Source organism: Zootoca vivipara, chromosome 12, assembly GCF_963506605.1.
Source record: "Zootoca vivipara chromosome 12, rZooViv1.1, whole genome shotgun sequence".
Taxonomy (NCBI): Eukaryota; Metazoa; Chordata; class Lepidosauria; order Squamata; family Lacertidae; genus Zootoca; species Zootoca vivipara.
Genome location: NC_083287.1, coordinates 53919056 through 53945706, shown reverse-complemented (window position 1 = coordinate 53945706; position 26651 = coordinate 53919056). Strand labels below are relative to the sequence as shown.

The 26651-nt window shown below is 48.4% G+C and overlaps 1 protein-coding gene across 1 annotated transcript in view; it reads right to left on the bottom strand.

The window, feature by feature from the left end:
* Positions 1–26441, bottom strand: part of WNT9A (Wnt family member 9A) — a 64576-nt gene extending 38135 nt beyond the window's left edge. Inside the window, exon 1 of the mRNA XM_035129647.2 lies at positions 26258–26441. Coding sequence (XP_034985538.1) covers positions 26258–26367 — 110 coding nt within the window. The 5' untranslated portion in view covers positions 26368–26441. The remainder of the gene's footprint in view (positions 1–26257) is intronic.
* Between the last annotated feature and the right edge of the window lie 210 nt (positions 26442–26651).

The window sequence follows — 26651 nt, the reverse complement described above, 5'->3', positions numbered from 1 at the left end:
TGTGGCCAAATTCATGCCAAAAAACCCAAAACAAAAAATCTGTCTGTGGTGTGAATTATTTTGAGGGGTGGTTTTGGGGACCTCGATACGCAACAGGTCTAACATTCAAACACCCAACCAGAGAACAAATGTTATAGCATGGCCAGAACATAAGAAGCTGCCTCAGACAGATTCAAACCAATGGGTCCATCTAGTTCAGTATTGCCTACACTGACGGGCAGCAGCTCTCCAGCATTTCTGATGGGGACATTCCTAGCCCTACCTGGAGATGTCTGGGATTGAACCTCGGGCCTTCTGCATGGTCAAAGGCCTGGAAACGATGCCTTATGAGGAACGGCTTAGGGAGCTGGGTATGTGTAGCCTAGAGAAGAGAAGGTTAATGGGTGATGTGATAGCCATGTCCAAATATATGAAAGGATGTCATATGGAGGAGGGAGAAAGATTGTTTTCTGCTGCTCCAGAGAAGTGGACACGGAGCAATGGATTCAAGCTACAAGAAAGAAGATTCCACCTAAACATTAGGAAGAACTTCCTGACAGTAAGAGCTGTTCGGCAGTGGAATTTGCTACCAAGGAGTGTGGTGGAGTCTCCTTCTTTGGAGGTCTTTAAGCAGAGGCTTGACAGCCATATGTCAAGCATGCTTTGATGGTGTTTCCTGCTTGGCAGGGGGTTGGACTGCATGGCCCTTGTGGTCTCTTCCAACTCTATGATTCTATGATTCAATAGAGCCCAGGCTCTCAAGGATTGGATTAAGACAGAAAACAAAAAGACATCCAATCAGCAAAGGTGTCCTGAGATTTTGTCTTTAGCCAGCCTCTATCTCGGCAAAAGCTTGTCAGCTAATGCAAAATACAGTACCAGGTTCTATTATCTCATTCCCTCGAGGCAAATTCTTCAGCACTCCTCAGCTGGGAATGTCCCCCTTCGGAGAACTGCTGTCAGTCAGTGTAGGCAACCTGAGCTAGGTAGACCAGTGACCTGACTCTGTACAAGACAGTTTCCTGCACTCCTGTAGCAATTTCAGTTTCACCAAAACCGGCACATCAGATGCAGCATGTCAACATTTGTCCTAATTTATGTGATCCCTGCTGGGTTGGACTCCAGAGGTGTCAAAGGAGAAAGCGGCAGCCATCAAGGGAGGACCTGGCTGGGAACAAACACTCATGTACATAGAGAAACATTTGTCCAGACAACACAGTTCAGGGAAAAGGTGAAAGCCTATCAGACTAGCTGGTTACAGCCAAGATCGTTTAATTTTTGCTAGACTCAAGAAGATCTCTTCTCACTCCTTTGCTACCACGTTTCCCAAAGTGTTCTTACAAAAAAAATGCCTGCGCCCCAAAGATCTGGCCGATTTCAAACCGATGCAACACAGTTCCAGGTCGCGACTCCTAGGACCCCATTATCAAAGGTTTCACAATAAAGAGCGTTCAGCTAGGAAAGGGCCAAAACTCATTGGCAGAACACCTGATCTGAATGAAGGTTCAAAAGCGGGCATCTCTTGGTAGAACTGGGCAAGACCGCTACCTGCAGCCATGGAGTGTTGCTGCCAGTCAGTGTAGACAGTACTGAGCCAGATGGGACAATGGCTGGACTCTGACTCAGGATAAGGCAGCTTCCTCTGCTCTGGTGTATACTCATCACACTAAAAACTCAAGAGGGGTAGCAACTCTTCCAGAATCCCAAGGCAGAACCCTCTTTTGCAGCCACATCAAAATATTTTCAATCGATGCCAGGGGTCAGCAATTGACCTATCTTGGACCCCCCTGCCTTGTACAGCATCTGCTCTGCCCCTGAACTCCCCACTTTTGCAACAAGCAGAGAGAGGCAAAGTGGCTCAATTTGGCTCTCGCCGTGTCCACAGCTCCAGTTTCGTGCCTTGCCTCTCGAGTTCAGAGGCACAAGTCTTTTTGTTGGCTACGCCGCTCCAGTTTTTCTGCACTCGATCCAAGCTGGGTCTCTCCTCTTCCCGCGCCGCTACCCCCCCCCTCCTGCAACCGCCGATCCCCTCCCTCCCCACATCCCGCACAATCCCCTCGGCTGCTGTTTTGATTTATTCCTTGCCATCTGCATGCAGCAATGTTTTCTAGCGGGCAGATTATACAGGGGAGAGCAAGGAGGGCTCTGTGTGTGTTCTCTCTAGTTAATGTTTCCTGTGCGGTTCAATCTGGTCTGCCTACAGGTATGTTTATTTCACTACTCTAGCAAAACCGGCAGACTTTTTAATGGAACTGTTGATATTTTCTCTGGCTGAACTTCCTGGAGAGGAGAGAGAGAGAGAGAGAGAGAGAGAGAGAGAGAGAGAGAGAGAGAGAGAGAGAAGCAGCGCATGGCCGAGGTCCTCTCCCAAGCTGCGGCCTAAAAAACTACAGTCCTCCCCTCCTGGAACTGGAGGTTTCCATTGCATTAGACAAATTTCTTCCCTTTTACAAGCAGAAGGATACATAAACAAGAAAGCTTGGTGGCAGCTGACAAGCCGTTCAGATGGGCCTCGCCTTGCAAGTCACAGGGCACAAGGAAGCCCTGTGGTGCTGTAGTAATGCCTTTGCATGCATCACGTTCCAGGTTCAGTCCCCAGCATCTCAGGTATTGGTGGGAGAGACTCTTGCCTATAACACCGGTGAGCCTCTGCCAGGTAAGATGGATAATACCAAACTTCTGACATATAAAGCAGCTGCCTATTTACTGCTTCCCCACCCTCGGACCTGTCAGTTATTCAGATTTTGCCCACCTCATCTAAACAGTTATGGATATGAACTTCTGAACTGCAACTTGTTATCGTTGTTTAGTCGTTTAGTCGTGTCCGACTCTTTCTGACCCCATGGACCAGAGCATGCCAGGCACTCCTGTCTTCCACTGCCTCCCACAGTTTGGTCAAACTCATGATGGTAGCTTCAAGAACACTGACCAGCCATCTCGTCCTCTGTCGTCCCCTTCTCCTTGTGCCCTCCATCTTTCCCAACATCTTTTGGGTCTTTTCCAGGGAGTCTTCTCTTCTCATGAGGTGGCCAAAGTATTGGAGCCTCAGCTTCAGGATCTGTCCTTCCAGTGAGCACTCAGAATGGATAGGTTTGATCTTCTTGCAGTCCATGGGACTCTCAAGAGTCTCCTCCAGCACCATAATTCAAAAGCATCCATTCTTCGGCAACCAGCCTTCTTTATGGTCCAGCTCTCACTTCCATACATCACTGCTGGGAAAACCATAGCTTTAACTATACGGACCTTTGTCAGCAAGGTGATGTCTCTGCTTTTGAAGATGCTGTCTAGGTTTGTCATTGCTTTTCTCCCAAGAAGCAGGCGTCTTTTAATTTCGTGACTGCTGTCACCATCTGCAGTGATCAAGGAGCCCAAGAAAGTAAAATCTCTCACTGCCTCCATTTCTTCCCCTTCTATTTGCCAGGAGGTGATGGGACCATTGGCCATGATATTAGTTATGCAACTTATTACCGAACTTAAAACCATGGAGATACCTGGCCTGAATAGAGACATTGGATTCTTATCCCATTAGACATGATAAAGCTATTTTTAGCCATCTCACCCATTGCTTTTTCCTGTAAGACCAATTGCAGTCGTTAACAGTCGTCAACAGGTCTACCACACCTATCAGCCAATCACCCTTTCCCACCACCCTTCTGAGTAATACCCCTCCCCACCCTCTCACTATATATAAGGGTCTGGTGAGTTCTGTTTCAGTGTATCTGAAGAAGTGTGCATGCACACGAAATCTCATAAACTTAGTTGGTCTCTATGGTACCAACCTAGCAGTTCGAAAGCACATTAAAAAAATGCAAGTAGATAAATAGGAACCGCTACAGCGGGAAGGTAAACGGCGTTTCCGTGTGCTGCTCTGGTTCACCAGAAGCAGCTTTGTCATGCTGGCCACATGACCTGGAAGCCATACGCCGGCTCCCTCGGCCAATAATGCGAGATGAGCACCACAACCCCAGAGTCAGTCACGACTGGACCTAATGGTCAGGGGTCCCTTTACCTTTTTTTAAGGTGCTACTGGAAGGAATTTTTTTATTTTGTTTCGACTACGGCAGACCAACACGGCTACCTACCTGTCCCTAAAAGGGTGTTATAAAGCTTGAGAACGGTTCAGGAGGAGAGCAAGCAAGATGCTCAGAGGTCAAAACATGCTCCCTACAAGGAAAGGCTGAAATGGTTTGGAGGGGCAGGCAACATTTTGTACCAGAAAAGTAAACCATCAGGGCAAGGTGGGGGGGGGGAGACCAGAGTGGAGGTTTATGCAGTTTTAGATTCCATTGGAACAAATGGGGGCAGATACTAACCCCCCACTCACCCACCCACCATGTGGCCTCAGTGAAAGCAGATCTAATTGCACCCCTTCAGCTCCTGGTTTCTGGAAGGCACCATCAAAACAATGCAGCAATATGCAACAAGAATGGCTTTTAGGAATATAAGAGCGTGTCAGACAATTGGCCCACCTAGCTCAGCATCACCTCCTACACTGACTGGAAGCAGCCCTCCAGGAGTCCTTCCCAACCTGACTTGGCGATGCCAGAGGCTTAACCTGGAAGCAGGAACCTTTGGCATAACAATGAACCAGCTCTGCCACCAAGCTCTCTTGTCCAGGGCAGCTGGACAAGTGAGTGGTGCTATAGCCAAATAGAACGTTCTGCTTCAGAAGGCATTATATTTCGATATACCAAACAATGTACAGAAATTGCGTTCATACCCCACTTAGTGGGCTTCCCAGAGGCAATTGGTTGCTCAGTGATCTGGAGTGGGAAGCTGGAAAAGCAGGCAGGAGAGGGGCATCGTTTTCCTGCAGAAAATTCTGCTTTGCAAGTTCATTAGCGACAATGAATGGACACAACTGCAAATGCAGTCATCAGGCAGGTTCGACAGCTTAAGCATTTAGCTTTGCTCACTAAATACAAGCAAAACAGAACATTCCGAATAGGACCACTGTCTAGGGACACTGAATAACTTTCCAATGCAAATTACCCTTTGCAACTTTAGCATCGTTTGCGTTTTATTTATTTATTTTTTTAAAAAAGAAACGAAACAGAAATTCCCATCAGGCCTACATCACTTACTCCCAACATCAGAGACAAGATCCTGCACTCAATGGACTTTTGGTCTGATCCTGCGAGGCTCTTCAAAGGAGCGTTAAAGGGGGACCTGCTTATACCCAGTTCTCCATTGTAGGTCTCCCATAGAATCGCTGACCTGCTTTGACTCAGCAGCCTGGCGGGATCACAGCACATAGTGGTGTGGCAATGCGCCACACACACACACACACCTTGCTGAAGCTATTTTCATTCATGGTTTGCTCCTTCAGAGAATAAAGCAGCCCAAGAGGCAAGTAACCAAGGTAAATAAGGCTCTAATGACCAAGGTTTAATAGCAGCCCTACACGCTCTATTACGTCCTGTTCGCATCCACCCCAGATCAGGCCAATTAGAGGCAATGGTTGACACATATCCTGGACAACCCAAGACTATTCCAATGGCCATCCATGCTCAAGCCCTCTCTACCTTCACTGGGCTTCTCGGCGGCATCAGTCGCAATCACTGAATTTTACAGCATGTTCACCAAGCAACAAACTGCAGTGGGAGATCTGCACTGAAAGCTAATGACAACAGATGCGCAAGGAGTCATAACTGCCACAGCAAGTACAGTATATAATCCAGTACAGTGGTACCTCAGGTTAAGTACTTAATTGCTTCCGGAAGTCCGTACTTAACCCGAAGCGAACCTTTCCATTGAAAATAATGGAAAGTGGATTAATCCGTTCCAGACGATGGAAAACACCCGCTAAAACAGCAATTTAACACAATTTTTACTGTCTAATGAGACCATTGATTTATAAAATGAAGGCAATAATCAATGTACAGTGGTACCTCGGGTTAAGTACTTAACTTATAAAATTTAAATTTTAAATTTAATTTTGATGTATTTAGTCTTGTTGTTGAGTTTTATTTTAACCAGTTGTTTTATATTTGGTGTTAGCCGCTCTGAGCCCGGCTTTGGCTGGGGAGGGTGGGGTATAAATAAAATTTATTATTATAATAATTATTATTAATTGGTTCTGGAAGTCCGTACTTAACCTGAAGCGTACTTAACCTGAAGCGTACTTAACCTGAAGCAAACTTTCCCATTGAAAGTAATGGAAAGTAATGGAAAGTGGATGAATCCATTCCAGACAGGTCCGTGGAGTACTTAAACTGAAAGTACTTAACCTGAGGTATGACTGTAGTTTCGAAGGGAAATTACTTTGCAAAGATGGGTATTTTAGGAAAATTCAGACTGAAATGCTGATGAATTTTCATGTGGTTTTATGGGGGGGGGGGTTTGAAGCAAACTGATGGGGATAACTGAAATTTAGGACTGGGGAAAAAGAGAAACTGAAATTGATGGATTCACCCATGCCTTAAGAGCAACTCAATACAGGCATTTCTTCCCAGCTTCCCTGGGAATACTGTAGATTGAATTCCAGGCCTTTCACATGGGTTGCAAACCTTTTGCAGGAGAAGGAATATCACAGGGTGTGTGCATTTTTAAGATCAAACTTACTCAATATTGAATTGACATCAAGCTTTCTGTGTGCATGTGCGCTCCATGTTTTTAAAGATCAGGAAATTCCAGTGACTTGATATTTTTCAGATAGCGAGTTTCCCAGCTTTGCTTCAGAACTCAGCAGCGCATATGCTTTAAGTTCATGAACCGACATGGTGGAGGACCTATTGCGTACTCTTTAATATTGCAGACGACTGCCAAATTTGAAGCCAGAGGGAGTAACTCAGTCTTAAAATGCTTTCACACTCCCCAGGTTTTTTCTTTATTTTTCTTTTTAAAAAAGAAAAAACCCAGAGCCATGAAGTTACCCCACCCTCAACTCTTGCTGGAAAATGAGCAATTTAATATCAGAAACAGAAGCTGAGAGCCACATGCAACATGCAAGACATGAAGTTATTTCAACTCCTTGGAACAAAAGCCATAAGGAGATTTGGGTCTGCTATTTCCATCCAGAGACCAGAAAACCTTGGCATTTGCCATTCTGTTGAGTCCAGTGTTTCTTCCCATCAGTTACAACTGCAAACAGGGAGAAATAAAGTTCACTGGAAAACAGACAAGATGTAAAACCAACACCAGGGCTTGCTTGTTGCCCTTTCCACAGACTACCGCAATGCGCTCTACGTGGGGCTACCTTTGAAGGTGACCTGGAAACTACAACTAATCCAGAATGCGGCAGCTAGACTGGTGACTGGGAGCGGCCGCCGAGACCACATAACACCGGTCTTGAAAGACCTACGTTGGCTCCCAGTACGTTTCCGAGCACAATTCAAAGTGTTGGTGCTAACCTTTAAAGCCCTAAACGGCATCGGTCCTGTATACCTGAAGGAGCGTCTCCACCCCCATCGCTCAGCCCGGACACTGAGATCCAGCGCCGAGGGCCTTCTGGCGCTTCCCTCACTGCGAGAAGCAAAGCTACAGGGAACCAGGCAGAGGGCCTTTTCGGTAGTGGCGCCCGCCCTGTGGAACGCCCTCCCGTCGGAGGTCAAGGAGAGAAACAACTACCTGACATTTAGAAAACACCTAGAGGCAGCCCTGTTTAGGGAAGTTTTTAATCTGTGATATTTTAATGTATTTTGGTATTTGCTGGAAGCCACCCAGAGTGGTGGGGGGAAACTGCCAGATGGGCGGGGTATAAACAAATAATAATAATAAAAATTCATCACCTAAAAGAAAAGACAGACCTTCACCAGCCTCATCTGCGCTATCTGCCAGAGCTTGGTTGCTATGTCCTTCCCTATGATGTCGTTGGATGCTTGCATGCTTTGTGTTATTTCCTGAAGCTTATTCAAAGTAGAGCACAGTTCAGGTGGCGCTATGCATGGCTGTGACAACCCAGCCCATTGCTAGGCCAAACTTGACATGATGGAGCAGACGTGTATTCCTTTATCCACGTGGACACCTGGGCTGCAATTTAAGACCCAGACATTGAACCGAGGAGGACTGGAAGCAGAGTGGTCCTTCCAGCAGCTTATATAGGAGAGGGTCCCTCTCCATTGGCTCTGCTAAAGACCAACTCCATCAGGCTGCTCTTTTAAGCATCATTCACAGCTGCTATTCCATCAGGCTACAGTAGATGAAGCATCATGGTACTACGGTACAGGATTCCTGCATCTGCTCTGCTTTGCTTTGCTGCAAGACCTGAAACCTCCGGCTCCTTGACATAGCTGCCAAGTTTTCCCTTTTCTCGCGAGGAACACTATTCAGCATAAGGGAATTTCCCTTTAAAAAAGGGAGAACTTGGCAGCTATGCTCCTTGACATGCAAATTTTGAAGGGTGGCCATCTTTCGGTCCTCATGTCATTTTGGAAAGGGTGAATTTGATATATTCACCTGTAAATGCAAACTGAATTGGTTTCCTCGGCAGTGGCACCTGCCCTGTGGAACGCCCTCCCACCAGCTGTCAAAGAGAAAAACAACTACCAGACTTTTAGAAGACATCTGAAGGCAGCCCTGTTTAGGGAAGCTTTTAATGTGTTGACGGACTATTGTACAGTATTTTAATATTTCTGTTGGAAGCCGCCCAGAGTGGCTGGGGAAACCCAGCCAGATGGGCAGGGTATAAATAATAAATTATTCTTATTCTTATTACTCCTCTCCAATCTTTAGGCCCCAGGTTCAATCTCCAGACAGGCTCTTGTCTGAAACCTTCGACAGTCACTGCCAGGCAGTGCAAACACTACTGAACTATGGAGCCACCTGGGATGAATAAAGATATTAGATTCTTATCTCATTATGCATGATCAAGCTTTCTTTAGTGCCTCAGCCCTTGCTTTTTCCCCGCAGGACCAATTGCAGCCATCAGCAGTCGTTAACAGCCATCTACAGGTTTACCACTCCCATCAGCCCATCACCCATTTCCCCCACCCACCCACCCCCACCCTCTGTATATATATATATATATAAGGGTCTGACGCTTCTGTTTCAAGTGTGTCTGAAGAAGTGTGCATGCACACGAAAGCTCATACCAAAATAAAAACTTAGTTGGTCTTTAAGGTGCTACTGAAGTTTTTATTTTTGCTTCGACTCAGACCAACACGGCTACCTACCTGTAACTAGAACTACTGAACTAGATGGCCCAGTGGCCTGACTCTGTATAAGGCAGCTTCTCCTGTTCCTTTGCAACTGCTACCAGTCAGTGCCCGATGTATAGGGAACCAGTGTAAGGCAGGTTATTATGTTCCTATGACAAAATACACACAGAAGCCTTTCCCCCCCCCCCTGCCAATGTCTGTATTGCAGTTAACGTCCTCCCCCCACCCCACTCTGAACACTCAGCCTCCTGCCTTGAATGCCAATTAAATTACCTGCTCACAGGAAATGTCCCAATAAGAGATAAAGCACGTGCCCAGTAATGATTAAACAGAAATGGTTTCCTGTTAAGGGGGTGCCATTGAGGTTTGCATATTTCCCCTCTACCCCTTCGGTTTCATCGCTGCCACTGCGGCATCTACAAGGCCGAGTTAATCATTGGTCTTGCTGTCTGCCTCTTTGCACAGCCACAACTTCGTTTCACTGAAAGTATGCCACCGCCACCACCCTCCATCATCGCAAACCCTCCCCAAACAACTGCAGCCTTGTGGCTTGCGAGCCCCACCCACTGCCAGAGTGTCTAGGGAGGCGGCGGGGGGGGTTTGTTTGCTTTTTATTTAATTACGTACAGTGGTACCTCGGTTGTCGAACGAAATCCGTTCCGGAAGACCGTTCGACTTCTGAAATGTTCAACAACTGGGGCGCAATGGGCGGTCGGCAAATCTCATTGAGAGAAAGGAGAAATGCGCCTCGGAAGCCATTCGTCTTCTGAGGCACATTCAAAAATGGAAGCATTTACTTCTGGGTTTTCGGCGTTCGGCTTCTGAAACATTCAGCAGCAGAGACATTCAAAAACTGAGGTTCCACTGTGTTTTGCGTTTTCCTTTTGCAGTTTTATGTTAGAATCATAGAGTTGGAAGAGACCAGAAGGGCCATCCAGTCCAACCCCCTGCCAAGCAGGAAACACCATCAAAGCATTCTTGGCATATGCCTGTCAAGCCTCTGCTTAAAGACCTCCAAAGAAGGAGACTCCACCACACTCCTTGGTAGCAAATTCCACTGTCGAACAGCTCTTACTGTCAGGAAGTTCTTCTTAATGTTTAGGTGGAATCTTCTTTCTTGTAGTTTGAATCCATTGCTCCGTGTCCACTTTTCTGGAGCAGCAGAAAACAACCTTTCACCCTCCTCTATATGACATCCTTTTATATATTTGAACATGGCTATCATATCACCAAACAGGAGCCTATTTCACAGGGGAAGAAAATTCAGCAGAAACTGGAAGGCAGATTTCAGCACAGTGCTCTATATGACATCCTTTTATATATTTGAACATGGCTATCATATCACCCCTTAACCTTCTCTTCTCCAGGCTAAACATACCCAGCTCCCTAAGCCCTTCCTCATGTTAAGCCCTGTGATCTTCAGATGAAGGGTGGTGGTGTATGAATTTAATAAACAAACAAACAAACGATGACCATGGGCTGAAATATTTCCCCAACTGTTAGGTACTGAGCTGAATCATTGAACAATAGGATCCAGAATCAGCAGTCTGATTGGTCCGCAGGAGCCACCCAATCCAACTCCAGGTGGAAGTGAATCCGCAACCTGATTGGCCTGCACGAGCAGCCAATCAGGTGGCTGGCAGAAGTGAATCCGCAACCGGATTGGCCTGCAGGAGCAGCCAATCAGGCTGCTGGCAGAAGTCAATCCACAAACTGATTGGCCCACAGGTGTAGCCCTGAAGTAGCCAATCACACAAGGCCCATTGTGTAAATAATGTATATAAGCAGATGGTTTTGGGAAAAGGGCATTCTTCTCTTCCACTCCTTGATGACTATGAGCTGAATAAAGAGCATGAAATTCACTCTCGACTCCGAGTATATTTCACCAGCCCTGATCTAAAGCAATGTAGACACAACCCAAATCTCGACACAGGCCTCCTGCCCCAGTTCTTCCTGCCTGCATTATGACCATTGCACCACCCAGCATGGCTTTGCCATGGACATGGAAGGGTGATGTCAGCCACTGGAGTAACCCACCCCACTAGCTTCCAAAAAAAAACCCCATGCTGATGTCATGGCATGACATCATACTGGGTGGCGGCAGCTGTAGTAAAAGTGGAGGCAGCTGCAGGACTTATTGGTCTTGCGCTGCTCTTGGGCAGGGCAACCCATTTGCTTTTAGAATTAAGAGGCACTTACGGTTAGGGATCAACCCAAGCTAGAGTATCTAATAAAGCTCAGCTACGTCTTGCGCATTTAGAATCCAGAAAGAAGCTTGTGTCAAAATGAGGGATTCCTCCCTTTTTGCACGCAGGGCGGAGGCAGATGAAAAGCTCTCCCGGTCCCATCCCGCTATCCACTGAATCACACCGTCCTCCAGACTTGAGTCAGCCTGGGGGGGTTGGGGACTCTTTTAAAGAGCCGAATTTTGCTAATAAAGATAGTAGCTCTAAGCTCACAAAGGCAATCCACACACCCAGCCAAGCATAACAATCGGGCAAATTGCTGAGTACTACGGATACTGTGGTTCAAGCGTCTTGCCAAGAGTTGGCTAAGCCACCAGGACAGCCGACTCACCGATGCAAAATTTTGTGCTTTGATTATTTAGATGGGGAAGCTATTTCAGCTTGCATTTGTTGAACACCTTTGGAGTTAACTACCAATACCAGGGGGCGAGGGGAGAAAGAACGCAAGTCAAGCCATTCAGCGCCGCTTCCAAAAATGAAAGCAAATTCTCATATCCTTTTCCAGCTATGGCAGATTTGCAGGTTGTGTTGACCTTACATGCTTAAAGCTAGGCCTACACATTGGTGTCAAAACATGATATCTCTGCATCTAACACACAAACCTTATACACCATCCCCATTCAGGTCAGAGGGTGTGTTTGTGTGTGGAATATACAGTAAATTGCAAGAATTCGGGCCAGGAGGAAGATGAATTTCAAGCAAGTCTTCAAAAGGTTTTATTTATGTAATGATGAATTCAAACAGGAATCAATTCCAGTATGATGGTGAGGCAAATAAAAATAAATTCCAGTGATAAAAATCCCAGGGCAAGGCCCTGTTTCGACAATTCTTCATCAGCAACGTTTTAATGGTCAGAGTGTACCAAGTATGTTTCCCTACAAGGCCAGGCCAGCATTTCGCTGCCCATGTTTGAGGACCAGACGGCACATATACAAATGTGTCTAAATAAATGCACAGGATTTTTCTTTAAATAATAATACTTAAGTAATGACACACTGAGGGGGAAATAGAGCACCAATTTTTTGGAGAAAACCAGAAAATGGTATTTACAAGTTCCGCTCATTCCTATATGCCACGATATACCTAACCCTACATAATCACTCCCCTTTAAAACACCTAACTGTTTATGGTTAAGAACCTTGAAAATCCCAGTGGGCACATCACCTAGAGAAGACCCTATCCAGGCCCGCCAACCTACCCCAGGAAAGCTTCTCACCCAGTTGCCAACACAGTCGAGTTGCCAGACAAGCAGCATAGCTTCGGGCTGACACCATCTCATTAACAGGCAACCATGAAAGATTTGTCCCGCTGCTCCAATTCCTGGATAGGCCACACATTTGGAAAGGCCAAAAATTCTTTGCTCGAAATAAAAGAGAGAGGGGAAAAGTTTGGGGTTGCTGGAGATTAGCCCCAGCTGTCTCAATTGCTTCGGCAGACCGTGAAACGGAACAGCGGTGGCTCAAGCAGGCCGCTTTACCCAAGTGACATCTGTTTAACACGGCTGCTGTTTCCCTGGATGCACAAGAGCAGCATTAATAGCTGCTACTAAGCAGTGGAAGGAGTCTCGTTTATCAGGATGATGTGCAACAGGCAGGGAGGTTTGCCTTAAAACAGCAGAGATCTCCAGGGAGTGTATATATACACAGGTGAAACTCGGAAAATTAGAATATCGTCGAAAAGTGCATTTATTTCAGTAATGCAACTTAAAAGGTGAAACCAATATATGAGATAGATGCATGGCATGCAAACAAGATATGTCAAGCCTTTATTTGTTGTAATAGTAATTATTTGTCGTTAGGCGGGTCAGTTATAAATGGAATGTAATTAATGAAATGTAATAGCGATGTTTGTCACCCTGCCGACAAAGGTCCATACAATTAAAGCTATTGTTTTCCCAGTAGTGATGTATGGAAATGAGAGCTGGACCATAAAGAAGACTCATCGCCGAAGAATGGATGCTTTTGAATTATGGTGCTGGAGGAGACTCTTGAGCAGGGGTCCCCCAAACTAAGGCCCGGGGGCCGGATGTGGCCCAATCGCCTTCTAAATCCGGCCCACGGACGGTCCAGAAATCAGCATATTTTTACATGAGTAGAATGTGTTATTTTATTTAAAATGCATCTCTGGGCTATTTGTGGGTCATAGGAAATCATTTTTTTTCAAAATATAGTCCGGCCCCCCACAAGGTCTGAGGGACAGTGGACCGGCCCCTTGCTGGAAAAGTTTGGTGACCCCTGCTCTTGAGAGTCCCATGGACTGCAAGAAGATCGAACCTATCCATTCTGAAGGAAATCAGCCCTGAGTGCTCACTGGAAGGACAGATCCTGAAGCTGAGGCTCCAATACTTTGGCCACCTCATGAGAAGAGAAGACTCCCTGGAAAAGACCCTGATGCTGGGAAAGATGGAGGGCACAAGGAGAAGGGGACGTCAGAGGACGAGATGGTTGGACAGTGTTCTCGAAGCTACGAACATGAGTTTGACCAAACTGCGGGAGGCAGTGCAAGACAGGAGTGCCTGGTGTGCTCTGGTCCATGGGGTCATGAAGAGTCGGACACGACTAAACAACAACAACAGCGATGTTTATTTTTGTATTATTGTAACTATTTGTTTTATTACTGTGGAATTTCCAAAAGAAAGCATTTGTAAATAAAAAATACTAAGTTGCATTACTGAAATAAATGCACTTTTCGACGATATTCTAATTTCCCGAGTTTCACCTGTACACAGACAGATCGCTTTGCTTGTGACATGTTTAATCTATTAGAGAGCTGCCATTTACCATGTTAGGCTAGCGATCCAGCATTGCCTACACTCCCTAGCCGTGGCTCTTCAGGATTTCAGGCACGATCTTTACCTGGAGATACCGGGGATCGAACCTGGAACCTTCTGCACTCAGGCAGATTCTCTACCACTGAGCTACACCTCTTTCTCAAGCCAGGGCCCTCCCTTGTCCTGAATGCAGGCCCCGCTTCCACACATACCTGCTATTATGATTCTTTTGACTATTATTTATTTTCTATACCACCCTCCATCCGAGGATCACAGGGTGGTTTACAATATAAAAACACAGAAATACATAACATAGTAACAGACGGAAACTATGCCCCACCCACCCACCCACCCATAGATTGTTTAATTAGCCAAAGGCCCGGGAGAAGAGAAGTGTTAAACTTTAAGCAGCAGAGACTCTTCCACGAAGCCATGTGGAGGAGGGAGAAATATTGTTTTCTGCTGCCCCAGAGAAGCGGACACGGAGCAATGGATTCAAACTTCAAGAAAGAAGATTCCACCTAAACATTACCGGTAGGAAGAACTTCCTGACAGTAAGAGCTCTTCGGCAGTGGAATTTGCTGCCAAGGAGTGTGGTGGAGTCTCCTTCTTTGGAGGTCTTTAAGCAGAGGCTTGACAGGCATATGTCAAGAATGCTTTGATGGTGTTTCCTGCTTGGCAGGGGGTTGGACTGGATGGCCCTTGTGGTCTCTTCCAACTCTATGATTCTATGATTCTAAGCTACATGCCTGGCCTACTCAAGTTGCCAACTAGTCCACTGCTGCTGCTCTTAATCTAAGGAATTCTGTGCGAGGACAGATGTAGCCCCAACAAACTGAAGCACCTCTCCTTTAATCTCGCGGTTAATAAGGGCTTTAAAGCGCAGCGGGGAAGCACCTGCTTTGCAGAGATCCGATACCCAAAGGCATCTCTGGGAATGTCTGGGAATGTCCCCTGCCTGACAAGCCGCTGCCAGTCAGTGCAAGATGGGCCAAACGGTCTGCCTTGGTGTAAGGCAGCAGCTTTCTACGAGGCTAGTCTGGAGAAGGGCTGTGTGACTAAGCAGGCGAGCACCTGCTTCAATCTCAAGGTAGGGCTGAGAAAGAGAAATCCCTGCCCCAAACCCTGGAGAGCTGGTGACAATCAGTGCCGACAATAATCCGATGTGGCAAGTCGGCTTCCTCTGCTAAGAATGGAGTTGTGCTACTTTCACAAAGAATTCCTTTTCTTGGTAGCTGCAAAAGATGGAATATCTATTTATTTATTCCTTCATTCATTCATTCATTCATTCATTCATACCCTGCCCATCTGGCTGAGTTTCCCCAGCCACTCTGGGTGGCTACCAACAGAAAAATAAAATAAAATAATCTATTAAACATTAAAAGCCTCCCTAAACAGGGCTGCCTTCAGATGTCTTCTAAAAATCTGGTAGCTGTTTTTCTCTTTAACATCTGGTGGGAGGGCGTTCAACAGGGCGGGCACCACCACCGAGAAGGCCCTCTGCCTGGTTCCCTGTAGCTTAGCTTCTCGCAATGAGGGAAGCGGCAGAAGGCCCTCGGCGCTGGACCTCAGTGTCCGGGCAGAACGATGGGGGTGGAGGCGCTCCTTCAGGTATAATGGACAGAGGCTCCCTACTGTGTTTTAATACTTCTGTTGGAAGCCGCCCAGAGTGGCTGCGGATACCCAGCCAGATGGGTGGGGTATAAATAATATTAATTACCACCCAAGATCCTGGGATGCCAAGCTGCTGCCAGTCAGAGTAGATGCTACTAGGCTTGCATTAAACAAAGTGGGGACCCACCACAGAGACAGCCCTGCTCTTTCTAGCTACCAGCAGAAGATCTTCATGGCTCTGAGGGGTTTTTTTTTATTAACAGACACACGCCGCATCTCCGAGGACCACACCACCAATCCAAACCACCTGCTTTCATTTAAAGGGAGAAAGAGAGATCAAAAGATTCAAGCGCAAGACGTCTGCATCAGGTCAAACTTGGCTCTCTGCAGTATCAACTGGCAGCCATAGCACTTTGTACGAAAATTTGTTTTCAGCAGCAGAACCGAACACAGTCCTTTCACACAGACGTCCACTCCTGGTTAGCTTTGTCCGTTTCACCATCTAACATGAGAGGAGAGAGATCCCCTGAAGATCTACCAGCAGATCCTGATCTACCATCTGCCCATGATCCTGATCTACGAGTAGCCCAGGGTTTCTCTAGCAGGGTCTCCAGTTGAATAAACAAAAGGGTGCTCAGCTTCTTCAGCACAGTCTAAAGTAGGACGATTCAGCTGGCGCAACCTATACAGGCAGACAGAGGCTTAAGGAAAGCTGGCATGCCAACAAGACTCACTGGAAAAGAGCATTAAGCTACATTGCAACAGCTGCTGCAGGCCATGCCAAAGCCTGAGGCAGGTGCTGCAGACGGCTCCTGCATTATGGCCGTCGAAACCACACCACACATTGCACAGCACAGAGGAGCACGGCCCATTCCACTCGCTTTGAGCTTTATCAGGGGATTCTGGGGCAAAGCTCTATGACCATCCCTCTTAAGATGACAAGAAGAACCTGCTGGACCCATCTAGTCCAGCATCCTGTTCACACAGTGCTCAACCAGATCTCTGTGGGAAACCAGCAAGCAGGACCCAAAAGCACAAGAGCCCTCTCCCCTCCTCTGGCTTCCAGCAACCGGTCTTCAGAAGCACGGCTGCTCTGACCCTGGAGGCAGAGCATAGCCATCCAGGCTAGCAGCCATCCATCATGAATTAGTCCAATCCCCTTTTTAAAGCCATCCAACCAACCATGGCTTTGGACAACCATGGTTGGACAGTGTTCTCGAAGCTACGAACATAAGTTTGACCAAACTGCGGGAGGCAGTGCAAGACAGGAGTGCCTGGCGTGCTCTGGTCCATGGGGTCACGAAGAGTCGGACACGACTAAACAACTAAACAACAACAACAAAAGCCATCCAAGTCAGTGGCCATCACTGCCTCATGTGGAAGGGAGTTCCACAGCTGAACTATGCACTGCATGAAGGAAAATCATTCATTTTATCCGTCCTGAATCTTCCAGCATTCAGCTTCATTGGAGGTCCACAAGTTCTAGGATCACGATGAGAGGGGGAGAATAGCTTCTCTTTTCTCCACGTCATGCACAATTTTAAGAACTTCTGTCATGTCACCTCTGACTCGCCTTTTCCTCGAAACTAAAAAGTCCCTGTAAGGGGGGGAGGTTACAGGAGAACCCCCCCCCCCATCAGAAGCAGCCCGTCTCCAAGAAGTCATGAAAGCGCGGGGTCTGAAGGGGTGAGTCAGGAGACGGAGAAGGAGTGCCAGGGCTCTGGCAGCATGGGAGAGCCACTGCTCCACAGGCAGGAAGAGAGAGAGGCGGGAAGGGTGGACAGGGAGAAGGCTGACCGTAGACCCTTCCCCCCCCCCGACACCGGTATTGAGGAGGAGGAGAAAGGGGAGGAGATTCACTGTCCCGAGGCTTTTATGTTGGTCAAAGTCGCAAAAAGGGGCAGTGCCGGATTCTGAATCGGAATGAGGAGACATGAAACCAACAGCTTGTTACACTGCAAATAAGGTGCACAAATAAAGACTGTTAAAAGACAAGCGTGTGGAGTGTCGTTACTCTGGAGTAGTCGTAACAACCCTGACAGTCCCCAAGACTGCAACCTTTCCTCCTAGAAGGGGACCATGCTGGTTGTCCGTTTCTGAACCTTTTCCCAACTCAACAATATCTTTTACAAGGCGAGGTGACCGGGCCTCAACCATCTTCCTTCAAGAAAGGTCAAAGTTGCCTCTCTCCTCCTGAACGCCTCTCTACCTACCTACCTATCTACCTACCCACCCACTCGCCCCGTTGGGAGGCTAGTGAGAGCAAAGGAGAGCCATCACCTACCTGTAACCAAGGAAGCTGACCTACAAACTCAGTCCAATGAGCTCAGCCTTGTTTCCACCAGAGATGGGGACCTAGAGCCCTCCACTCTTCCTTGTACTCCCATTAGCCTTTGCCGGCAACGGCAGTGGTCCAGAGCGATGGAAGCCATTGTTGAACCAGCCTGGAAGGACCACAGGACCCACCTCCTGTGTCTACACTAGCTAGGAGAGGTTTCACACTGGGGTCGTCTCCCCAACCCTCCCTGGTTTGCACGCAAAGCAGATGTTCTACCATTCAGCTAGAGATCCTTGGAAGAAAAGGCAGGGATATAAATATGTAATAAATGGCAGAGAGAGATGCATGGAAAACAGATTTGGAACATGCTCCAGAACACTTCACATTTCCTGCATCTGGACCCTAGTACAAAGAGCAAGTTCCCCTTCTGTCAGGATTCTGCGGATTGTGGCCAAGTGAATTTTTACTCAGAATAGACCCACTGGAATTAATAAACCTAAGTTAGCCATGCAGGAGCGCTTTGGATTCGAATACTGTCAGGTACAGCCCTCTGACTCCTGGCACATGGATATCCTCCACCATTGCACCTCCTGGGACATCGGCAGTGGACTGAAACACCTACAGGTGTTCTTGCAAAACTGTATCACAGCCAGAAACTGCGGCCTGCTGCTCGCCTATCAGCAGTAAAGCATATCATCCAGCTTCAGCAACAGCACCAGATTGCTGTGCCCTCTGGAACAGATGCCTTCTACATCAGAGTGAGGTTTGTCTTAGCCCAACATTTCTGGGCTATCTGGCACCAGTTGCCTCTGGGTGACACCTGGCTTGAGAGCAGTACATGTGAAAAGGATCTAGGAGTCTTGGTAGACCACAAACTTGACATGAGTCAGCAGTGTGATGCAGCAGCTAAAAAAGCCAATGCAATTGTGGGCTGCATCAATAGGAGTATAGCATCTTCTAGATCAAGGGAAGTAATAGTACCACTGTATTCTGCTCTGGTCAGACCTCACCTGGAGTACTGTGTCCAGTTCTGGGCACCACAGTTCAAGAAGGAGACTGACAAGCTGGAACGTGTCCAGAAGAGGGCAACCAAAATGGTCAAAGGCCTGGAAACGATGCCTTATGAGGAACGGCTTAGGGAGCTGGGTATGTTTAGCCTGGAGAAGAGAAGGTTAAGGGGTGATATGATAGCCATGTTCAAATATATAAAAGGATGTCATATAGAGGAGGGTTGTTTTCTGCTGCTCCAGAGAAGCGGACACGGAGCAATGGATTCAAACTACAAGAAAGAAGACTGCACCTAAACATTAGAAAGAACTTCCTGACAGTAAGAGCTGTTTGGCAGTGGAATTTGCTACCAAGGAGTGTGGTGGAGTCTCCTTCTTTGGAGGTCTTTAAGCAGAGGCTTATGTCAAGAATGCTTTGATGGTGTTTCCTGCTTGGCAGGGGTTGGACTGGATGGCCCTTGTGGTCTCTTCCTACTCTACGATTCTATGGAAATAAGATGCATAAGACACAGTGATGATAGCCATCCTCCTTTTCTACTATAATCAGGTAGGTAGAGATGAACTGTTGCCAACATTGGAGGCCCCCGTGACCTTGCCTGGGCTAATCCAGAAACCATCTCCCTAACCAGCTAGGACTGTTGAGTCCAGTCGATACTCAAGCTCATACAATACAGGCAAATATTTGCAAGTTAATTGACAGAAAAGGGTGATTTCCTCAGCTGCTTACACTGGGAAAGTCGTTAAGAGGCAACAGTTACAGATGTTTGGCCAGACTGTCCCCTACACAATTACCCACCAGGTTCCAAGGGACATTTCCGTGCGATGTGTTCCAAGCAGCTGTAAGCCAGAACAGATTTGGTGGAAACTGCAAGCATCCTCACAGCTTGCTCGTTTCTTTACAAAGCATCTTCCAAGAGGCACCGTCCACATTAAAAACTCTCTCTCTGCCATAGCCGCCACCTTTCCCAAGCACAGAGGATGCAACTTGCCCCAAATTGTGATGAGGATCTGCTCTGCCCAAGGAATGCTACCGTCATCATGCCAAAGGCTTTACAAATTCCAGCTCCATCACCCAAAACCCTCCTACCTCCGCCCACTCTCCCATGCCATCCCATCAGCCTAGAACTGCCTCGGTCTTTTATTCCAAAAGGTTTCCTGAAAGAAGCTTCTGCCTTAACTCCATAGCCTTCACCCCACAGCAAAACCAAGCCTGAAGAACATAAGAAGAGTTTGGTTTGAAGGATCAGGCCAATGGCCCATCTAGTCCAGCACCCTGTTCTCACAGTGGCCAACCAGATGCAGGATGCATTGCAATAAATAAATAATAATAATTTATTACTTATACCCCGCTCATCTGGCTGGGTTTCCCCAGCCACTCTGGGCGGCTTCCAACAGAAACATTAAAATACACTAATTTCTTTAACATTAAAAGCCTCCCTAAACAGGGCTGCCTTCAGATGTATTCTAAAAATCTGCTGGCTGTTTTTCTTTTTGACATCTGATGGTGGGGCGTTCCACAGAGCAGGCGCCACCACCGAGAAGGCCCCCTGCCTGGTTCCCTGCAACTTGGCTTCTCGCAACGAGGGAACCGCCAGAAGGCCCTCGGAGCTGGACCTCAGTGTCCGGGCAGAACAATGGGGGTGGGGACGCTCCATTTACAGTACTCACATTCATCCCATGGCAATACCTCCACTTCTCCCACCCCTCCATTCTTAAGACACTTCTTTTTCCTACCCTGCTCCATAACACACCTTGCCCAGTTGATGCTGCTATGATATCCAAGCCAGCTCACAACATTCTTGCCTGACATTCCGTCACACCATGTTGTGACCAAGACCAAAAGCCAGAAGGAGGCAAAGTAAAGAGGAGAAGGCTTGATCGCAAGGTGATCAGGACCCCACAGGTTTCTGCTCCAGACCCAGGTGCATGAGGACAATATCAGAGCCCAGCTAGACACACTAATAGTTTGTCGGGTCCATCCATCCATCCCCACAGCCTGGTGCTGGCTGGGACCAATGGGTGTTATATTCCAAGACTGGAGTATAACACCTGGAGTACTGTGTCCAGTTCTGGGCACCACGGTTCAAGAAGGATACTGACAAGCTGGAACGTGTCCAGAAGAGGGCAACCAAAATGGTCAAAGGCCTGGAAACGATGCCTTATGAGGAACGGCTTAGGGAGCTGGGTATGTTTAGCCTGGAGAAGAGAAGGTTAAGGGGTGATATGATAGCCATGTTCAAATATATAAAAAGGATGCCATATAGAGGAGGGAGAAAGGTTGTTTTCTGCTGCTCCAGAGAAGCGGACACAGAGCAATGGATTCAAGCTACAAGAAAGAAGATTCCACCTAAACATTAGGAAGAACTTCCTGACAGTAAGACCTGTTTGGCAGTGGAATTTGCTACCAAGGAGTGTGGTGGAGTCTCCTTTGGAGGCCTTTAAGCAGAGGCTTGACAGGCATATGTCAAGAATGCTTTGATGGTGTTTCCTGCTTGGCAGGGGGTTGGACTGGATGGCCCTTGTGGTCGCTTCCAACTCTACGATTCTATGACTTCCAGAGGGCACCAGGCTGGGGAAGGATGGACTTAGTCCAATATCCTGCTTCTGCCTAACAACCAGAGGTACTTGGGAACCCCACAAGCAGGACATGAAACCATCAGCTTCCCCCATTAGCCAGCCGTCAAGTGTGTTATAAACACTGGGCAAGTCAAGCCTTCTGCCTGCAGTGGAGACCTTAATGGGCATTAACATTTCTGCAAAACAGACTCTCTCTAAAGGCATGCCCTGATCACCCATTAATGCCCATGCCTGGCATATTAAGTGATGCTCTTTCCCTGTGGGGATGCAATGCACCCATGCACATCAGCCACACTGCAGGAATCCCTGCAGTGCCCTGGCTTCCCCTGAAAGGCATCACACACATGAATTAAGTGTCCTTTTCAGCAGTCTTGCATGTGTAAACGACTCTGCGGACAAGTGCCATGCTCTGCACCCATTCCAGCACTGCAGTGGGTTGGACTGGATGACCCTTGGTGTTCCCTCATGGAACCGTAGATTTGGAAGGGATTCCCAAGGGTCATCTAGTCCAACCCCCTGCAATGCAGGAATCTCAGCTAAAGCCTCCAACCTCTGCAATTGTAAGATAAGCAGACACCTATTTACCTATTTCACCATGCGGCACCCAGACTCTTCTCGCCCATGCAGAAAGAGATCCGTGCATGATTGACATGTGCCTGCATGCACACACACTTAGGAGTGCTTCTTTCCCAGGTACGATACTTGTCGGGAATCCAAAACATCCATTAAGAACCGAAGTTAAAGAGGAGGCAAGCAATGGCCATGCTTCAGGAGGTTGGAAGTTACAGAGGGAAGCAGGTTAAAGCATCTCCTTGCACTTTATTTAATTCCTTCTGCACTAAAACAGAAACCTCATCTTGCTATGGTGCTTTGGGGGGGGGGTAGGGTGAGAGGCTGGCTATTTGCCCCCGATCCCAGCCTACAGAGAATGGATCCTCCCGGAGAGAGAAACAAAATAAATAGAAATGAACAAGACGAGGGGAGGGAGGGAGAGTGCAAAAAGAAACTTTCCCATGAAAATATTTTATTTTCTTAGAGAACAGGATACACCTGCGAGTCTTAACACCAGAGGGTAGTTGGAGTTTTTATTTTATTTTTTATTTAACTTAATTCATGGATTAATGGACCCCTCTGCTGGCAGGAGCCAGAACTGCACTTAAACGGCTCCCCCACCCCCTCAAACTAGAGTGTTTTAACAAGTGGTAAAGGCAGGTCAACTTTTTTACACAGCATCAAAGAGGTCGCTCCAATTGCCATCAGGCTTAATTAGAAGTAGGGGCAGCAGAACACAGAGCCACGGGGGTGCTTTTGATCAAACAGGAGTAGATTACGCTTCTCTTTCAAACTTCATTAAAACAGGGGAAGGTGTAGCGAGTCTTTGGCGGATGGGGGGGAGCAGAAGGAGAGAGGAACAGCAGCCACAACAGGACACCCAACACGCAATCGTTTTGCTCCTTTTCCCTCTACAGTGGGAAGGATCCGAGATCAGAAGAACAGCCTTTCGACCTATGACAGCTCCCCACCCATTCTGCATTTCCAGAAAGGAAGCTGCAGAAATCAGAGCAGGCACACACACAGGCGGGAGGATGGGGAGGGAAGCAGACATACCAGCTCAGAAGGGTGGGGGACCTACTTCCAAGACAGGCCAGTGAGGTTTTTTTTTAAAAAGGGGGGGAGGGCACTTTCCCAGACACAGAGTCTTATGAAATACAGGAAGAAGAAAAGAAACAGCTTATTCTCGCTGTTCTCTTTGATTGCCTGCCCACCAAATGCCAGAGCTTAGAAACACATGGCAGCAGTAATCGCTATAGCTGGGGCAGAGTGGGTGGGGGAGAGGAGGAGACACACACACACCAGGGCACCAGAAACGTACATTTCAGACCCTGCAATTGCATCTCGACAAACGCATTCACAGGAGCCCTGATGCCCCTTACAGCAGAAGCCTCACACACCAGCTGACTAAAGCTCATTCTAACAGCTGGCTTCCAGCGTAAGATCTCACAGGCTATGTGGTTAAGTTCCCCCATCTCCTTAGTGGAACTACCTACCACTCTCACGCAAAACGCCTCCCACCTGTGAACTCCAGGTGAGCAACAAGTAAAAGGAATACTTTGGTTTTTCTTCCAGGAGCCTGTTCTTGTAAGCCAATGTAGGTATGGGATCAGAGGGCTACAACCTTGATTGGCCTGTAGGGTTGCCAAAGGAGCATGCGTCTGGCAAAGTAGACTGTTGCCTTCTAAGTCTGTTCTACAGTGAGCCAATTCAGCCTCAAAGGGTAGCTCGCAGCTCTACAAGCCACTCAAGGCTACTGCTATAAGGAACAACCAGCATGACCCATCCCATAAATAAAATGATGTATCCTGCCATTTCCTAACAGAGTCATCTATAAATTGCACGGCCAGCAAAAAAACTCACAAGACACAGAAAGGAAGAGTGACCACAAACATTTAAAACCGATGTCAGCTTGCAGAACCCAGGCTGTTGCCCACCACTAAACGCCACGGAAAAGAAAAATAAATAGAGGGTGTCCAGATCAGCACAATGTTTTATAGCAAAAAAAAAAAAAAAACCTCTCACCTCACTCTTCCAAGCCTGCTCACAGCTTCCAGGGAAATTCAAGGCAAGCCAAGCAATGGATATTCTTCCAAAGTGCAAAGCGGAGCGGGGAAAGGGAGCTCAAACTGTTCCCAGCTGACAGCCTAGAACTTCAGACATGAAGTTAACATGGAAAGGGGATGCAATTCAAGCAAGCCAGGAGCCAGGCCTTGAGCAGAAAGGCCAACTCGCACACCAGCAGCATTCGGACTCAGGACAATTCCTCAAGACCAGCCTAATGCCAACTTAAAGCAAATCCACACAGCCACAGGTTGACATCGCCATCCTCTTTGCCCAGGACAAGGCTCACGAGTCACCCACACAAGCAGCACAAGGGAGGAAGGGAGGGGCCATTGCTAGAGTGCCAAAGTAGAAGCAAAGACCCAGCCCCCTTAAGCTTTGCCACTTCTCCCAAAACACCCACCACTTTGACACCGGTAGCCCAGGAACAGCATCTTGTTCTTATGCAATCTACCGAATATTTTCATTGCGGGGTGAGGAACACACAATACGACCTTTGGGCATTTCCTAACACACATTTAAGAGTCTATGTGTCTTAAATCAGAAGGGGCTATACAGGTAGTTGCAAGGGGGAGGGGAGACGAATCAAATTGTGCATTTGTGTTACACACACCCCAAGAGAGTCACCTGGTTCTGCAGGGTAAGTGACACCCCCAAATTACTCCTCTCCCACTTCCTGTCCCTCCCCTCCAAGACAATGCAATCAGATTCTTAGAATGGCGACTCTCCAAGTACCGTAACTGCGTGGAACAAGGAACCATTTGCCACTTGTTGGATGCACCTGACCCCAAATAATTTGGGGAGGGGGGGTAATAAAGAAGGGGAGGATTGGTCTACATAGCAAACAGCCCTGGATGCTGCAGAACATCCTGAACAACCTATAATGTGGAGAAGGGAGAGCAAAGACAGGTGGTTCAGGTAAGAGATGCGTGCGAAGGGCACCCCCCCTCCCATCCCTGAGCATTCATACTGGGCAGGGAGGGGGGGGCTGCAAAAACCTTGCCGGGAGATGTGGTGGGCTTTGGTGGAGAGAGGGGAAAGTACAGTACTGGAAAGGGGTTTTTAGTAAGGGGGAAATACAGACTGCATAGAGGCTGGGTTAAGTAGCCTGCACGAGGTTTTCTTATGTACAGTATTTTGGAGTGGTGCGTTTTACGCGCCGAAGAGAAGCGCTCGCGGGTCGTACAGCGGGCAGGGACGCCGCCGGAGCGAGCGAACAAGCAACCTGCCGCTCTCTGCTGGAAGGTGAAGCGGGATTATGGGGCACACCTAAGGGAGACAGAGGCAGCCGGATTGCTGCCAAGTCACGCAGGGGTGGGGGTGGGGAGGGGGCACAACGGGCGCCCTATATGAAAATGGAAGGGAGAGAGAATAGGGAAGGGCGTCGAGGCTTTGGCTTAAATGCAAAAGCTGGAAAACCTCAGGGTTTGCCAGCAGCATGTTGGAGAAAGGGTGGGCACCCAGAGGAAGAGGCAGGCTCGACGGTACGGCGATGGGCGCACGCCACGGGCTGCGAGGGGGAACGCCGCTAGCAGGTTGTAGTGGGGTGCGGGGGGCAGAGAAAAAAGGCACGAAGGTGAATTTGCAAAAGACAACCGCCGTTTCCAGGGAAGCATTTTAAGACCAAATAAGAAGTGGACAGCGGGTTTGCTCTAAAGCAGGCCCCTCCCAGGTCGAGGGCGCTTTACTCGCGAGGAAGCGCGCACAGCGCTGCAGCAGCCCGAGCCACCGCAACCAGATCCCGCTCCCCTTGCTCCTACTCCCCCGCCCCGTAAAACACCCAGCGGCGCTTTACTTCCGACTAAGCACGCCGGCGCTAAGCACGGCGTCGCTTGCGCGCGGGTGAAGCGCAGCGCGATCCAAAGCAGGCAACCGATCACGGAGCAGCCAGCGGCAGCAGCTCAGAGCGACCCGGGGCTCGCTTCCTCACGAGCAAAGCGTTGCAGCGCCACGAGATCGCCGGCGGCACAGTCCGACCCCGCCGATATTACCTCTGGAGAGGAGATGGGGGGGAGGTGTCAAATAAAAAGAAGCCCCCCGAGGTGGGGCAGCCGCGCCCGCCGCCGACTTACCCGAAGTAGGCAAGGGACGGTCCCGGGGCGCCGGCGAGCAGCAGCACTAGGAGCGCGCAGGAGGCGGAGGAGAAGAAGAGCCAGCGGAGCAGGCGGTGTCCATCCAGCATTTTGCTGCGGCGCTCGGGCTGACCATCTCGTTCCTTCCCCCGCGGAGCCGGATCAGCAGCCGGGCGGCTGGAGGCGGCCGCTTTATAGGCAGCCGAAGGGAGGCCGGCGGCGGCCCGAGCCCAGCTGCGAGCCGGGGGCGGGGCCCCGAGCAGGGAGGCGAAGGCCGGGGGAGGGGCCAGGCGGGGAGTCCCGCCCCCTCCGCTCCGCCTCCCTCCCCCCTCCCCACCCCACCGCTCCGGGCGGAGACCGGCGCAAAGGAGGCAGCGCTGCGCTCGGCGAAGAG